The sequence below is a fragment of the Pseudoliparis swirei genome, chromosome 23, assembly GCF_029220125.1.
Source record: "Pseudoliparis swirei isolate HS2019 ecotype Mariana Trench chromosome 23, NWPU_hadal_v1, whole genome shotgun sequence".
Lineage (NCBI taxonomy): Eukaryota > Metazoa > Chordata > Actinopteri > Perciformes > Liparidae > Pseudoliparis > Pseudoliparis swirei.
The window spans coordinates 15971297-15987132 of NC_079410.1; the positions used below are offsets into that span (position 1 = coordinate 15971297).

The following is a 15836-nucleotide window of genomic DNA, read 5'->3' on the forward strand; positions in this document are numbered from 1 at the left end:
TAGAATGTGTTTTAACTCTGTAATGATTCCTTCTGGTCACATGACATCTATTGCACCTGTCCATCCGGAGAGAGGGATCCTCCTCTGTTGCTCTCCTGAAGGTTTCTTCCCTTTTTTCCCCGTGAAAGGGTTTTCTTCCATTTCTTGGGAGTTTTTCCTGATCCGATGTGAGGTCAAAAGTCAGGGATGTCTATGTGTACAGATTGTAAAGCCCTCTGAGGCTAATTTGTAATTTGTGATGATGGGCTATACAAAATAAACTGAATTTAATTGAATTGAATGTACATCTGCGCTAAACATATAGAACGATTTTACGTTCTATATGTTTTCTTCCCATTTTTTACAATATTAGAAGGTCCTACTTCACAGCAATATATCCGTGAACGTTTCCTAATGATTAACAAAGTCTTCAGTATAGTTACATGATCAAACGTTTAGAGGTGCCATCGAAATGCAGAGCTAGAATTTGAGTCTCTCCTCAAAGTTCGGTAACAGGACACAGTGGGTACCCCAGGTCACTGACTCATGAGAATATTTAGGGCCCAGACCACACAGGCTCCATCTAGACATTCTGGTGAAGAGGCAATGGCTTTTATTTGACTGTCTGTGAAGCCATACAATGATATTAGTGTAAACCCTGCAGGAAGCAATCATCTGTATATAAATTAAACCCTGTGAGCCTGGTGACCGATGTAATAAAGATAAGTTACATTGGAAAGTCCCATGCAGCCAGTACAGTTCTGTTTTTAAGTTATCAAAAGGCAAAAGGACTTCATTGTTGGCGGGTTGCAGTGTGCAAATCAAAGAGTGTGAGAAGATGCTCTCTATTTTTTTTAATTAACCAAGTGACGCATTTTCTCGAGAATAAATGTTTCAATTTTTCCTAGAAGTCTGACAATTCAGTCTCTTATATAGTTTTGGACTGCAATTGAAAATATCAGCAACGCTGAAAAAATGCTGCAGGCCAGATATTGAACTTTGAAACACATCCCGAAAAACATATATATATATATTTTCAGAGAACAGTATACCATTGCATAATTCACTTCCTTGAATGTGACCAATGCTACATCTTCACAGTATGATCCAGGGCCTTGTTAATGTTTGGACTGTTTATACTTTGACCTTTGCAAAGCTACTAATGAAAAGCTCGAGACCATATGCAGATACTGGGTCCCATTCATCAGTGTGGGAGATAAGTTTTATTGGTCTCATTTCGTTCTACTTTCATTTGAGGAGCGTGTTCTTCTGAAGGTCTTTTTCTCAATTCGCACTTTGGAGCAAGATAAATCTCGACTGATGACGTCGTCACTGTGGGAGCTGCTGCTTTGCCTCATCGAGGGCCTGAAAGCAGAATGATGAGCATCAGCGACACAGACATCTTAAACTATAACTGATCAGATGGGGAAGGGAAGCGCATGCCGACAGAAAGGCGACCTTCTGAATGACGTTCCTGGCGGAGTCGTCATCTTGCAGCGCGGCCTGGGTCAAGGCCCTCTCGAAGTGGGAGACGGAGGACTCAACGTGTCCTAGTTTCACTGAGAGGAAACAGAAGGAAAGGACTCTTTTGTAGAATGACATCACCACCTTACATCTAAATGGTTCCGAAAAATAAATACCTAGCGAATAAGCCGACATGTCACAGTCACTGGATTTGTAAACATAAGGATTAATAATTACATTCTGACTGAGCCACCAACACGTTGGCATTAATCTGCCATTTCTCGTCAGCAATTTCCTCGGCCGCAGCGACTGACCGCACGCCGTAGTCTCTGGCTTCTTCGTAGAGATTGAGCTCGAGGTAACACCACCCGATCTCGTGAAACAACCAGGTCTTCTCCAAACCACCGCGGGCCAGAGGGATCTTCTTCTCCCAGCTGACGTGAAAACATACAGTGAAGAGAAGATGAAATATCAAGAAACCAACCTGCAGCGGTCACACCATGACCTGACCAGAGGAAAAGGTGTGACTAATATTAAAACGGGTGTTTTGCAATGTACAGCCATATCATAAATGACACAAGATAATCTGCTTTTAAGTGGACACTGACAACTCAATGGCCTGTGTGAACTGTCCGGCTTGAGCATAAACCCGCCCGATGTTGTCCAGAGCCCTGGACATCGCATCCGGGAGTTCACTGTTGAGAGAAAAATAAGATGTGATCTCCTGTTGTCGAACACATCCACTACGACTGTGTCACGTCTTCTCATTCTCACCACTGCTCAGCCAACTCCAAGTCTTTTCGATGATGCTCTAAAGCTCGGTCCGTGTCTCCCAAGTCGATGAAGGCGTTCCCAATACAGCTGTGCAGGCTGCCCAACACTTCTTTCCGATTGGGCACCTCTTTCTCCGACCAGCCCCGCACTATCTTCATCACGTCCTCGGCCTTCTTCAGACTACCTTCTGCATTTCCGGACGTCAACTCTAGTACGACAAACACGTCACAGTGAGCATCCCCCCGGCTAGGAGGGGAAAGCGGGTTCAGCCAGAGGCCCGCCTCACCTGCGTCGATGTCCTCCAGGCTCTTCAGCAGAAACTGAGCCGGTTCAGAGGGCGCTCCGCGGCGGGGCTTGCCACCGTCTTCCTGCCGCAGCTTACGCCCTTTGCCCCCCCGCGAGCCGCTCGGCGTCTCCTCGGTCCAGAACTCGGTGCATGAGTCGAGGTATGCGAGGCAGCCCTGAATGACGTCATGCAGTTGTTCCCCTCCTTTAGTCTTTCCTTTCACCAAATCTGCAGATCGGTGGGAAAATGTTAGTCTTTTAAAAGTGAGGGGAAAAAACAACATCCCAGTGGGTGGGTTCAAATAAACTGGATGAGTAACATTTAAACATTTCCAGCGTAAATCCACCAGTGAAGGAATGATGAAGAGAATTAAAACCATAAAACAGTACCTTCATCTTTCAGCAGGGTTTCTAGATATTTCTTGTCAGTGTAAAACTCTCCCAGCAGTTGCTTGGTGGTCTTCTCACTCTTGGGGATCTTTTGGGTCTGTGGTTGTTTCTTCGTGGTCAGATGCTGGATGGCAGCGATTGGCTGTGCCCTCTTTACCCGTCGGCCATTCAGAAACATAATATGGTGCACAAGAAAGGGAGGCCATGGTTGAACTTACAAATAACGTTACAATCTTTGCTTTAACTCCTAAACTCTCTTGAACAAGGTAACTGTTTGTATGTGTACATATATACTTCTAGAGCTTTACCGCCAACCTTTCCTTTTAAATGGTTATTAAAGACTCACCTCATCTTTTAGGAGCAATGACAAGTCTCCTTTAATCTTCAGTTTTACAGAGGAAGGACCTAGAAGATACCAGAGAGGAACATGGTTTTAGGTGTGAGGAGGGTTTTCATATATTTCTAAACTATAATTAAGTGTAAATTCCAAAATAATAACTTACTTAATGATTTTTCGATAGCCTCTTGAGCTTTCTGGATGCCCAGTCTGAACCCCTGTATTTGAGGACGTAGTTTGTGTCCTCGGTGGTATAACACCAGAGCAAATTCAAATTCACCCATGTAGTACAAGGCCTCCGCCTTCTGGTACACTCCCTAAACACACAGGAGAAAATAAATTAACTCATATACAGTCCTAAATAAGGTGCTGACTTGAGGGCTGTTGTTTCGTACAAAAAAGACGACATGTTTTCTCAGCTTTTTCATATTAACATTTCTGTAACCTGTAGATTACCTCGAAAAATGACTTGTCCTTTTTGAGTGAAGCCTCTGCATCCTTTAAAGCGCTTTCCGATTGGCCGAGCTTCAGGTAACATTTGGATCGGCCCACGCAGCAAGTCTTGTCATCAGGCTTTACAGTCAGGGCCTAAACAAAGAGCAAACGCGAGTCATCCAGGCGTGATTTTAAAAGAACAGTTCCTGTCCACATGCCGTCACTCTGAGGAACAATCAGTCATGCACTAAAACATAACACACAGACAACCACACAAAGGAAGAAAGAGAAAGACAGTTTAATGCACACTCTAGAAAAACTAAAACAGTGATACACAAAAAGAGAAGCAACCTTCACCAAACCCCTAATGGATTGGTTCATTGCACTTATTATTAAAGCATAAAAACATTAATAATAAATAATGTACAGGCGGGTTTATGTGTAAAACATAAGATCTAGATCCATCCAGATGGAAGTATTTCTCTGAGTTGAGGTGAGGCCTCGATGAAGCCTCCATGAATCTCCCTAAACATTGTGGGTTTTCCTTTGCACTGGAGAAGATCTTCTTTGAACTACAGATGGATGTTATTTTAAGGATCCGGTGCATTTTTTATGAGAAAAGTAAGATTTCATATTCACTAGAAAATAGTTTCCCCAGCCATGCTGCAGGTGCTTAGCCGAGTTATTACATTTCAATGTACAGCCACATTTTAGGATCCTGTAGAATATTCTTTCCTGTGATTTCTGAGGTAGTTTTACTAAAATTCGTCCAACACCTCTGATCATTGGGCAACCCAGTAGGCCTATAGATGATAAGTTTAAAAAAATCAGCATTTTTCTGTAACTTCATTTGTTTAACTTTGTTTAAGTTGGCTGTTGTGTATATTTTAGTGTATATTAAGTCAAATTATGTCGATGTGCACGCTAGTTGACTAATAAATATGATTCTGAATATTGATTTCCCCAAATGCTCCGCCACCAAGACGATACGCAAAGCTGAGTCACGTTAATAACGTAGCTAACGTAGCTAACGTACAACAACGTACCGCCGTGTAGCTGCTCAGAGCCTTCTTGTACTCGCCCTTCATGTACAGCCAGTCCCCGTCGGCCACCAGCGTGGAGAACACGGCCTTCGTCTTTTGCCCATCGTGGTCTTCCTCTGTGTCGGACATTTATAGGAAAGCTTTGGGGTCACAACGCCGACAGATGATTTCACTTTGGTGTCCAACTTAAACGCGTCTCCTAGCAACCACCACTAACACACAGACTTAAAGTGAGAAAACAGCGCCATCTTCTGGCCGACACGCAGAACACAGCTCTGCATTTGTCGGTTTTAATGTAGCACATTTGATTTTAATATGATCAACTATTATTCATAGAGAAACATTAAAGTCAAACTTAAATTAGAGTTTTTAGTTTCTGTAGCGAGAAATCCAAAGTGTAACACAAATATTTATATAAGATGTTTTTTAATCGAATACTATGACAATAACAAAAGACACAATTTAGGGGGAAACCCAGGGGAAACCACTTTTATTGACATGGCTGGTACTTTTCAAGGATAATGAGAGGATGGTTTATCCATAAGGGCAATAACAATGAGAGCAAAGATGAAAACACATTTCTTTTCTTCGTGAAGTCCACCAACGCCACACATCGGGAAGTAAACCGAACATGACCATATCGCCCTCGACCACAAATTCATCTTCTTCGTTCGTTTTTTGTTGTTGCATCGAGTTAAATGAGACAGCTTGCATCACAGTCAAAGAACACACACACAAAGCATAATCTATTTCATGCAGACCAAGCAAAAACAATGATCTTCCTGAATTTGTGTCCAAGGATGTTAAACATCAATGTCTCTCTCAAACATTTAAATAAAATAAAGGTGTCCTCATCGTACACAGGCGGTTCTCTATCAAACAGCAAATTTACAATAAATATACATCTCAAAAGAAAAGAAAAAGAATGAAAAAAATAACCATCATCACAAATCAACACTTTACACTCCAGTAAAATGTACAATGCAGCAATCTGTGAACGGCAACATCAAACTTGTGACATCGAGAGAGGGAGGGGGGGGGGCGATGCCTGAAACGAAGCCAGCGCAGCTGCCATCTTTCTAATGTGCTTCAGCTGGAGTGTGAGTGGAGCTCGAGGCTCCGGCCTCCAGCTGAGAGTAAAAAAAATTAATAAAATAAATGCTCAAGTGCTTCTTTTGGCTGATGACGAGGAGGCAGTCTTGTGTGGATTCGTAGCAGCCGACTGTCCGACACATTCTTCAAACGGGGAAGGTGCCACTCGCGAAGGGAATTTCTTCAGAAATCATTAAGCAAGTTCGTAAGTTTCATGCAGAGAAAGCGCCCTCAGCAGCAAGTGAAGACAAGGCGGATAATAGCTTGCTCAATGCTCAGTTGCATCTCCAGCTTCCTGCACGGATCCCTAAAAGCCATGGGTAGCCATTACTGACTTTGAAGTTGGTTTCATTCTGTAAAGGAAGAAAACCAAATCCAAAACCAGTAACACCAATTTAACTCTGTGCCGTCTTGGGAGTCCTCGCTATACGGGCGTTAAAACATTAGTTGCATGTGGTCATAGGGTTCATTCAGTCAATGGCATAGACAGTAATCTGACTGACAATCAGTCATTAAATATGGATGGTGGGTCGGGGGTCGACGTTGTTGAAAAGTCCTGACGTAGTAACCGTTTAGGGAGACGAATCCTCCGATTAACCAAACTGGAAGAAGAAATTCCCCGGTCCAGATGCTGAAACAAACGACAAATGAGTCAAATGAATAACTGGTGTGTTTAAAAATGGGAACGTCATAGCAAATGTTGTACAGTTGAAAAATCTTAATTTCTCAAAGTGCTCTGTATACATACACACAATACAGAAATTACCGTCAAAATTAAAGCCGGCTGGGCCCCCAAAGAAGGCCTTGAAAATGTTGTTGGCATCAAAATCTGGTGGAGACAAAATTCAAGTAAGACTCGAGATCAACGCAAACCTTTCCAGACAGATTCTGCCGTTTTATGATAGAAGAGTGGTTCATTAACTCTGACTTGTACTTTATTCTGTTCACTCTTGAGACCCCCCTCCCCCCCCACTCCCCCCCCCCCCCCAGGGTTGCCCAGGTGCTGACCTCCCATATTCCTGCCCTCATCCTCCAGGTCCTGACCGGTGTCATAGCGAGACTTCTTCTTTGGGTCCGAAAGCACGCTGAAAGCCTCGCCCACCTCCTTGAACTTCTTCTCCTCCTCCTTCTGCAGCTCAGGAGTAGCTCCGCTGTGACGATCTGACGGGAGGGAGGGGAGGGGGAAACTGAATGTAGTATTATGTTGAATTGCACAATAAAGAAGTATAGAAAATAGAAATGTTCCGTTAAGTCGAGCACCTGGGTGATGAAGGAGCGCCCGTTTGCGGTAAGCTTTCTTGATTTCATCTTCCGTGGCGTTCTTATTCACCCCGAGCACTTTGTAGAAATCTGTCCGCTTGCTCTTCTTCAACTCCAGCTGGGCGTGTTTCAGAAGGTGCTTGTGTTCTGGAGGAGGAAAGAGACAGGACACCACGACGCAGAACAAGGAGGATGAATCTGGGCTGAACGCCGCGTCGGCTCAGCCACAACGGAGGAGTCGGACTCTCACCTTTGGTCTTCTCCGTCTGGTAGACCTTCTCGTAATCCCGCACGGCCTCCTCGTACTGCTCCGTGTCCATGTAGCTGCGGCACAGTGTGAACAAGTCGGTTTGGACGATAAAACATACAAAGAGGTGCAGATCAGGTTCTCCGCTTTGCGCGGGTCGGATGAAACCGACAAACGGGACGTCCCGTCTCCGTTAACAACCAAGTCAGAAAGCCTGGGACGTACCACTGTGCTCTCCGTAAATAGGCCTTGATGTAGGTCTCATCCAGTTTAATGGCCCTCGTGCAGTCGTCAACAGCCTGCTCTAGTTTCTTCAGCTTTCAAAGAAGAAGAAAACACTGTAACCACGAGAGGCGGCGACAGAGTAGTCGCCTAGTTCTCCATCATGTGGCCAAAAACACCAAAACACATCAGAGGGACAGAATGAGAACTCGACCTACGAATAACTGAATGAGCGGTGTAAGACTTGCATGCCAATATATTGACTAATGCCCAATTCATCTACCTCTATCAAGATGAACTCATATGTTTTGTTTGTGTTCCTGTCCTTCGTCCAACTAGTCATCTTTACTGATCTAACTTATTCATGTAATGAATACAAGTGTCCGTGCTTGAATACTCACTGAGCAACACACAAGTAAGCGAACATTAATTTTACAGTTGACCGGCCACGACGACTTGTTGGCGTCTCTCCTGCGCATGCTCCTCACCTTAGAACCGACAGTGGCCCTATTACAGTACAGCTTGGCATTCGTCTTGATGTTGTTGGGGTCTATTGTGAGTGCGGCAGAGTACAGCTCATGGGCCGCCTCAAAGTTTCCCTCCTTGAAGGCCTTGTTCCCTTCCTCCTTTTTGGCTTTTAGTGCTTTGGCATCCTGGAGAGACAATATATATATATTGTAAGTCTGATGGACAATGCTCTTGTGGTAGCCCAGAGAAGCTTTTTAAGATCGTCTCACTCTGCATGCGAGCCGGGCCTTGTCGTGGTCCGGGGCCATGCGCAGGGCCCGGACAAAGAACTGCACCGCCTTGTCAATGCAGTCCTCATAATACAGACAAAGACCACGCACGTACAGCGCATCTGCATGAGTGGGATCCATCCGCAGAATATCACTAAACAGGAACAAAGGATGAAGATCAATATTGGGTGAAAGCAGACATCGCAACATTTATTTTCAATGATGGTGTCTTACCTGGCTACAGACTGCGCCTCAGGGTAGCGTCCCAGCAAGGCCAAGCACTCGGCCTTCAGTATCTTGAACCGGTGACAGGCGGCGGCAGCCTCCAAGGCCCGGTCCATGCAGAACACCACCTGGAGACAAACAAAGCCCACCTGAAGTCTGTGCTGCTTGACGTGTCTGTTGCTGGCGACATACTGTCAAAATAAAATATCAACCACTGTGCAGCTTACCATCCTGAAGTCTCTCTTCTCAAATCCAATCTCTGCCATTCTCTCATATTCAAGGATTGATTCTGCATTCTTCAGCTGAAAAGTGAAATGTGTGCTGTTCAGGGACAATTTCAAAGACTCGTAGTAGATGAGTAGCTTCACAGCTGCCAACGTCTCTTTTGTGCCTTTGCTTAGTGCGAGTAAAACTAGGTCAACGGAAGCTGCAGCACTTTTGTGAACAACCTAAAACTTTCCTCCTAGCTTTGTCATTGAGAATCAACAGTAAGTCGAGTTGATCTCTTAAACCGCTACCGTATGAAAATGTACCCCACTTTATTTGCACTAGCGTAGCCGATGAAGTGGATAATCATGTCCAAGTCGTCACATCTTGTTCTGTCAAACTGAGGCCGACTCACCTCCTGCTGGGCCGGGCTGTTGTCAGGTTCCAGCTCCAGAACCCTCTGGAAACAGCGGCTTGACGCCATAGCGTTGCCAAGAGACAGGTGGCATTTGCCCTCCCGCAGATGGCCCTGTGGGTGAAAGGCTTACAGTTCACTTACTGACGTGACGGCGTCCCTTCATTACCTGGTTGAAAGCAGCAGTGTACCACAAACTAAACCATGACTAGCTCAAACCGTTTAACCCTCCAGCCACATCATGCTAGTTACCCACTGAACTACTATAGGGATGTGCTGTAGCCATAGGGCTACAGCTTATGTAGAGGAGCCACTTCGCTCTCCAAACAAATGTACACATGCATAAAACTGGTCATGCCTCCATTAGAACAGGCACGTGACTTTGTGATGTAGTTAACAACTACACTCCAAGATAAAAAATTTAAAAAACGATTCTGTGGCCTTTCCAAAACAACCTTCCAAGTTATTTGTTCTCAATTATGAAGAAAATGCTTTTTCTTAACACATATTATGGCTAAATGAAACACACACAGCATGCCCCTTCTCTAGGCATTGTCCACAGCATGATGGAAAATATTATAATTAATTAGCAAGGCAATAATACTAGTAGGCTGAGGGAAAGTGAAAGCAAAACAAATAGGAACAAATAATTGCATATTGCAGACGATAAAATGTTCAACAACGTCAGACATTACAAGAGTAGATAGTCTCTTTGATGCATTCTCATAATTAAATCTAGAAATGGTTTGTTTCCCACAATCTACCTTCATGAAGTCGTTATCTAGTCGTACTGCTTGCTGGGAATCCTCTAAAGCCTCTCTGTACCGATACAACATCATTAGCGTGGCTGCCCGGTTTCCATAGTAACTTGCATTCTTCGGACACATGTCTGTATAACAAACAAGTTATTGACATCCTATCAAGGACAGACAGAATTCAAACTTTCATTTCTTGTCCAAACAGGAAATAAACAATCCTATCGACTAACAAGAGGACCGACTAAAATTATTTTGGGATAATTACCAATGGCCTTGGTGTAATAATTGAATGCCTCTGCATAATCCTTCTTGATATAAAAGGCATTGCCTTGCTCTTTGAAGCCCTCCGCTTCCCTGTGTACAAGTAGGCAGAAAGACAAAAAACAAGGCAAATATCATAAATGACTCAGGTGGGTGTAGTTATGGCCGCAACTCTGGTAAACGATGAATTAAGGAGCACCCTGAATAAACCTCTTTATATTTGTATTTCTCTGGCATTTTTTTGAAAGACAAATGGGCACAGTCTGCATATAAATTAATTAACATCTCTATGATCACTGTATTCAAATGGCAGCTCTGCCTAGTCAATTTAATGATCTCTGATCAGCTGTTTTGGCCCAATCCTAGTTGCCACTCAGGTCAGCGTGAGTTCGATCCCCTGTGTCAAATCGTCAGGTGTGTCAGGGCTCTTTGGCAGACATTTTAAAGCCCTATATAAACATTTTCCATAAATCAGCATTAGATGCAGACTTTGCCCAAAGGGAATAACCCACAATGCCTTGCAATGACGTTAAATATGCAGTCACCAATGGAAGCATGTAAAAGTGAAAGAAATGTAAACAAAGAGGACAAACATGTGTGTTCACCCTATTACATTTCCTCAGAAACATTAAGGATGGGAAATAAAAACACATGAAATCAGAGGAATGCAAGCAGAGACTATATTAATATATTACACTAATTCATCAAAACACATTGAAGCTGTTTTGATGAAAACGAGTCAAAAGATCATTTGGAATGACCTCTGGGTCACAGGGTTTGCTAGACCTGCTTCTCTCTGAAAAGGGCCCATGGAGGTGAAATGCTGCCCCCTATTGGTTCGGAGCACGAGGCCAGATCGTGCACACTGCCCCTTTAAACAGCGAGACAGTAAAGTGGAAGCATCGCATTCATACTCGTGTGTACATGGAGCACGACCAGGAATATGACTGGCAGGGCATCAGGGAACTTGCTTCTCTAAACATAGAAAGAGCCAAACAAGCCAGGCGGAAGTGCCTACGATAATGTCACACGTAACTATTTAGTGAAGCCGAGCCAGGAATACATGACACCATGCCTTGGGCCACTGCCGTTACTTTATTTGGAAGTCTGTCATGTAACACCACGCAGTCATTGAATGGCGTCAACTAACTAGTTACCCAGATCGTATTTTACTGGGGAAATGGTAATGACGTGAAAGCTATATTATTGGCAGGTAACGGACGATTCATAGACATTACAGCTCCTGTCTGTTACCCAGAAACCCAGCGCAGGAGCTAGCGAAGAGAGAACCGCCGAGCTATCTATCCTGGGCAGAATGGAGCTCCGTGCGCTCGCTAGCGTTTACAGTGCGAAGAAATGCAACACATGGAGGACGTCAGATTAAACGTTTGACGAAGACGCATCGCTACCGTTGTATTTCTGCCGATGACACCGCAGCCTTGATTTGATTTACCTTTCTAATTCTTCGTCACAGAGCAGTTCCATGTCAGGGTCCATGTTCACAGAATCACAGCTCCCCGACGCCATTTTGCCGTGATTGCAGAGGGGCGGGGCCTCTCACTGCAGGCGTGACGTAACACTGTAAACAGGAAGTAGACAGCTCGGGTTGGAAGAGGAGTTTACTTGCAAGTAAGACCTCTTCTCGTGGCTATTAAAGGTTACATGTCTAGCTGCTGGCAGCTTATATCAACACATACACACGTTTTACTCGGGTTGGTCAGTTTCAGATCACATTGGCTACTTGGTACATGTTGTCTTGTCTCTGTCTCCAACAGAAAGCTAATGCTAAGCTAGTTCTTAATAGCTAACGCTAGCTTATTATATCATTATGACTAACGTTACGTGATATGTTGTGGATGCTTTCTAGCTTTATTCTATGTATGTTATTCATTATGTATAACATAATACATGTTTGCAATGCTGTTACCCCAAACGCGCATAGTGCGATGCTATGCTATTGCTATGTAATGACATAACGTAACATAACGTAACGTGTAATAAAGATCTTGTGACAGTTTCCCATCTGTATCTCCTCCAGAAAACAGATTAACGTGATCTGACTCGAGAGTCATGGGCAAAAGCTGCAAGGTGGTTGTGTGTGGCCAGGCTGCAGTCGGCAAAACGGCAGTGTTGGAACAACTACTGTATGCTAACCATGTTGCAGGTATAACTACCCGTTGTCTTCTAGAAATGCGATGTTACATGTATTAGTTCATATAAGACTTCTTACCTGTCTTTGATGCACGGTACATTATCTGTGTTATTACTGTTAATACACATTTATATTATACACAGTATGTTTTTGTGACAGTACTTTTTACTGAATTACATATTTATATCGTAATTGGTTCTATACTGTTTTCTGTGTTTGACCTTTGCGACACTTGTAGGACTTCTATCTCTTCTTGCCATGTTTACTGCAAGCACCAGACGCCAAGGCAATATAAACTTGAATGGGCACTCGGTAGAGCGCATACCTTCGCATATCACAAGATTGGGCATTGAATTATGAACATGTTGGCATTAGTTGCATGCCAATTGGACAAAAATGTATCGTGCTATGGTATAAAAAAAAGATGTTGACCTTTCCATGACCTTGACCTTTGACCCGATTGATCCCAAAATCTAATCAAATGGTCCCCGGATAATAACCAATCATCCCACCAAATGTCATGCGATTCGGTTCAATACTTTTTGAGTTCTACGAATAACACGCATACAAATAAATAAATAAATAAATACACGGCGATCAAAACATAACCTTCCGCATTTTCAATGCGAAGGTAATAACATGCTTGACAATGCACTTCTGATTCGGATTGGACTATTACGTTTGATTGACATACATTCTTGCTGGTATACTGGTGCATTTAATGTCATTTAATATTACATGCACTCTGTAATTATTTGGAAATAGCACATTAACAAGCATATTATATTATTTGAATGACAGCTTATGTAATTTAATAAACATTGTCAACTTGCTCATGAAGGCATAACCAGAGAGGCACTTGTATGAGAAGCCAGAACTTATTATGAAGAGAGCTGATTGCATACCTAACTCAATGTATGACATTGAGCTTGTGATAAGACCCGAGAAGAATAAAGTATCATGACGCGGTCTTTTTGAGTTTTGTCGATCAGCATTATACATCTTACTTTTAAACAGTTGCTAAAGTTTTCTTGGAAGTACATTAATTTATTGGCATTAACTCTTTCTGACATGCTCGCAGCCAAATTAGATTTAGGTTCCCTAAAAATTACTGCAGGTTGTATCCCCAGCCCAAGACTAATGTAATGTTGAACATATTTCCTGCATATGTTTTCCTCTATTGACACCAAGTCATATAAAGTATATTGCAGTTAGTTTAACATTACATATGTGCTTGTCTTTGTTTGTCCACCGTTAGGTTCAGAGCCCATGGAGACCCTGGAGGATATCTACATCGGCTCCATAGAAACTGACCGTGGCACTCGAGAGCAGGTTCGCTTCTATGACACCCGCGGGCTCCGGGATGGGATGGAGTTTCCTCGACACTACTACACTTTTGCAGATGGCTTTGTTCTCGTCTACAGCGTTGACAGTAAAGAGTCCTTTAAGCGGATGGAGGCCCTCAAGAAGGACATCGACCGCCACAGAGATAAGAAAGAGGTGAAGACCCAAAACATTCATATGCTTAGACAGATTAATGTAATGCTACTTAAATAAAGAGTTAATTTAGAGGACACCAATCTGGAGAACGTACAACAGACAAGTCTTCAAACTTGACTATGTAAACATTGTTAATGGTCCGCTTTATATTTATGTTTCCCGAGCAGCGCAATGGAAATGAATAGATCCGTAGTTTTCTTCAATTCTAATTCCAATTATTGGAATGAGATCCATAAATGATTCGTTTGAATGGTATTCAACAGACAACCTGCCACAGTAATTGCCATTGTTAATTGTGCAGCCGATGTGAGCAGAGCGAGAGATTACGCTGCCGTGAAGCTAACCTGATGGTCCTGATCCGCAGGTGACCATTGTTGTGCTGGGGAACAAGCTGGACAAGCAGGAGGAGAGGAGAGTTGACTCTAATATGGCTCAGAACTGGGCCAAGAATGAGAAGGTGCGTCTGTGGGAGGTGTCGGTGGTGGACCGGCGCACGCTGATCGAACCCTTTGTCTACCTGGCCAGCAAAATGACTCAGCCACAGAGCAAGTCCACTTTCCCTCTCAGTCGCAATAAGAATAAGGGCAGCGGGTCTACAGACAGCTGAACCACCAAACACTGTTGTCACGTTCAAGAGGGAGGAAAAAGGGACAAGAGGTGTATTAAGGGGAACTTAGTTTCACAAAAAACTATTTGGATATTTTGAAGGATTACAGTTCTAAGAGTTGATTTGGGGTAAGTGATGGATCGATGATGAGAAAAAGTCTAATTTTATGGATATTTATGTACAGTGAGTACTGCTGGTATTGGTATAGGATCCATATTTGATATTTTGGTGAAATACATACGACTTTAATTCTAAATGAGTAAACATTCTGATCTTTTATCAGCGAAGAAATTGAAGGATGCAATGTGCTTTTGTTTGTCATTCCTATTGTATTGGTTTGGATGATGGTTAAACTACTCATCCACATTCTTTACAAGTATAGCTGTAACCGACACGACGTAGTTCTCAAACTACTCACACACTTTTCTCTCAGTTCATCCCTGAATATTCCTGCGTTTCTCTATCTCTGAGACTCATGGTGTTCACTGTGTGGGCACATGAGGAACGAGCTCACGTACACACGGGCTACTGTTTTATTTACATGTACGCAACACGTACACACAGATTAAATCAGAAGTAGCAGCAGTTACTCATGTTACGTTCATTTTGCATCACACTAATGCTGAAGATGTTGTAAAAAATGTGATGGGTGAAGGTATTTTATTGCTACATTATTGATGATGTACCTGTGATCTGGAGATGTGTTACATTATATTTGTTCTTTGCTGAGATTCACTGTACAGTGAATGATTGACATTCCTTACCACATATTGCCTTCTGTACAGGCTTTAGAGATCAAATGAGATCAAACTGTTGAGATGAGAGGGTTCTGAAGGCTCAGGTATTGTTTCTGGTCGTGACACATGAAAGACATTAGAGCGCTCCATGTAGTCTAATGCCGTGACATTGTCACCAAAGTTCATCGATATAGTCTTTATCCGTGTGTCCGTGCCTCAGGCTCTCAACACTGTGTACATGGAGGTTACATTTTGTGATTATCACGCTTTTATCTATTAATATCTAGACAATGTGTTCACTTGATATTTGTTTGCATGTTTTGTAAACAAATTAAAGATTTTTGCTTTGCCTACCCAGAACTTGTGGTGGTGCTTGGTTATTAGATACATCGTGGGAATTGCAGGGTTCGTACGGTCATGGAACACCTGGAAAAGTCATGGCATTTTAAAATGTTTATTTCCAGGCCTGGAAAAGTAATTGAAAAGTAATCCTTATATTCATGTTGATTTACGCAGTATATACTGTGTGCTACATAAAAAAATATTGAGAATACTAAATGTTCTCACTTTCCTATGTATACACCGATATTTCACAAAATGTTTGGTCATGGAAATTTTGTTTAAAGTCTTGGAAAAGTAATGGAAAAAGTGATGGAAATCCATCTGCCAAAATGTATATGAACCCTGTTCTGAGTTGTGTGGGGAAGGG

At 42.9% G+C, this 15836-nt stretch overlaps 3 protein-coding genes across 7 annotated transcripts; 1 reads left to right on the forward strand and 2 right to left on the reverse strand.

The window, feature by feature from the left end:
• Positions 1-1210: 1210 nt before the first annotated feature.
• odad4 (outer dynein arm docking complex subunit 4) lies at positions 1211-4841 on the reverse strand. Its single transcript, XM_056407707.1, has 11 exons — positions 4711-4841; positions 3686-3817; positions 3396-3546; positions 3239-3297; positions 2893-3043; positions 2504-2731; positions 2218-2425; positions 2052-2138; positions 1681-1877; positions 1438-1538; positions 1211-1344 (listed from the first exon to the last, which is right to left on the reverse strand). Exons 1-11 carry the CDS (start codon positions 4834-4836, stop codon positions 1309-1311), a joined length of 1476 nt encoding a protein of 491 aa, XP_056263682.1. The 5' UTR covers positions 4837-4841; the 3' UTR covers positions 1211-1308.
• Positions 4842-5168: 327 nt separating this feature from the next.
• Positions 5169-11731, reverse strand: dnajc7 (DnaJ (Hsp40) homolog, subfamily C, member 7). Of its 3 annotated transcripts, none has more exons than XM_056407304.1 (14): positions 11585-11731; positions 10136-10224; positions 9877-10001; positions 9113-9226; positions 8718-8792; positions 8500-8618; positions 8266-8419; positions 8017-8181; positions 7532-7623; positions 7310-7383; positions 7060-7206; positions 6808-6960; positions 6566-6628; positions 5169-6430 (listed from the first exon to the last, which is right to left on the reverse strand). In XM_056407304.1, exons 1-14 carry the CDS (start codon positions 11656-11658, stop codon positions 6393-6395), a joined length of 1482 nt encoding a protein of 493 aa, XP_056263279.1. In that variant the 5' UTR covers positions 11659-11731; the 3' UTR covers positions 5169-6392. The 3 variants fall into 3 exon arrangements, with proteins under 3 accessions (XP_056263279.1, XP_056263280.1, XP_056263281.1); XM_056407305.1 differs by having other exon boundaries at positions 7532-7617; positions 11585-11709; XM_056407306.1 differs by lacking the exon at positions 11585-11731 and having other exon boundaries at positions 9877-10028; positions 10136-10225.
• nkiras2 (NFKB inhibitor interacting Ras-like 2) lies at positions 11674-15487 on the forward strand. 3 transcript variants are annotated; one of them, XM_056407308.1, is made up of 4 exons: positions 11674-11760; positions 12170-12295; positions 13542-13783; positions 14148-15487. In XM_056407308.1, exons 2-4 carry the CDS (start codon positions 12202-12204, stop codon positions 14388-14390), a joined length of 579 nt encoding a protein of 192 aa, XP_056263283.1. In that variant the 5' UTR covers positions 11674-11760; positions 12170-12201; the 3' UTR covers positions 14391-15487. The 3 variants fall into 3 exon arrangements, with proteins under 3 accessions (XP_056263283.1, XP_056263284.1, XP_056263285.1); XM_056407309.1 differs by lacking the exon at positions 11674-11760 and adding an exon at positions 11801-11847; XM_056407310.1 differs by lacking the exon at positions 11674-11760 and adding an exon at positions 11821-11843.
• Positions 15488-15836: the final 349 nt, after the last annotated feature.

Bases quoted from the DNA above. Each gene is read 5' to 3' on its own strand.
- nkiras2 (XM_056407308.1), top strand. From the start codon at position 12,202: ATGGGCAAAAGCTGCAAGGTGGTTGTGTGTGGCCAGGCTGCAGTCGGC. The intron at 12,296-13,541 runs GTATAACTACCC...GTCCACCGTTAG, and splicing joins GTATGCTAACCATGTTGCAG to GTTCAGAGCCCATGGAGACC. The intron at 13,784-14,147 runs GTGAAGACCCAA...CCTGATCCGCAG, and splicing joins GCCACAGAGATAAGAAAGAG to GTGACCATTGTTGTGCTGGG.
- odad4 (XM_056407707.1), bottom strand. From the start codon at position 4,836: ATGTCCGACACAGAGGAAGACCACGATGGGCAAAAGACGAAGGCCGTG. The intron at 3,547-3,685 runs GTAATCTACAGG...CTGTGTGTTTAG, and splicing joins AGGACAAGTCATTTTTCGAG to GGAGTGTACCAGAAGGCGGA. The intron at 3,044-3,238 runs GTGAGTCTTTAA...CGACGGGTAAAG, and splicing joins CATTGCTCCTAAAAGATGAG to AGGGCACAGCCAATCGCTGC.
- dnajc7 (XM_056407304.1), bottom strand. From the start codon at position 11,658: ATGGCGTCGGGGAGCTGTGATTCTGTGAACATGGACCCTGACATGGAA. The intron at 8,619-8,717 runs GTAAGCTGCACA...GTTTGTCTCCAG, and splicing joins AGAAGAGAGACTTCAGGATG to GTGGTGTTCTGCATGGACCG. The intron at 8,182-8,265 runs GTGAGACGATCT...TTGTCTCTCCAG, and splicing joins AGGCCCGGCTCGCATGCAGA to GATGCCAAAGCACTAAAAGC.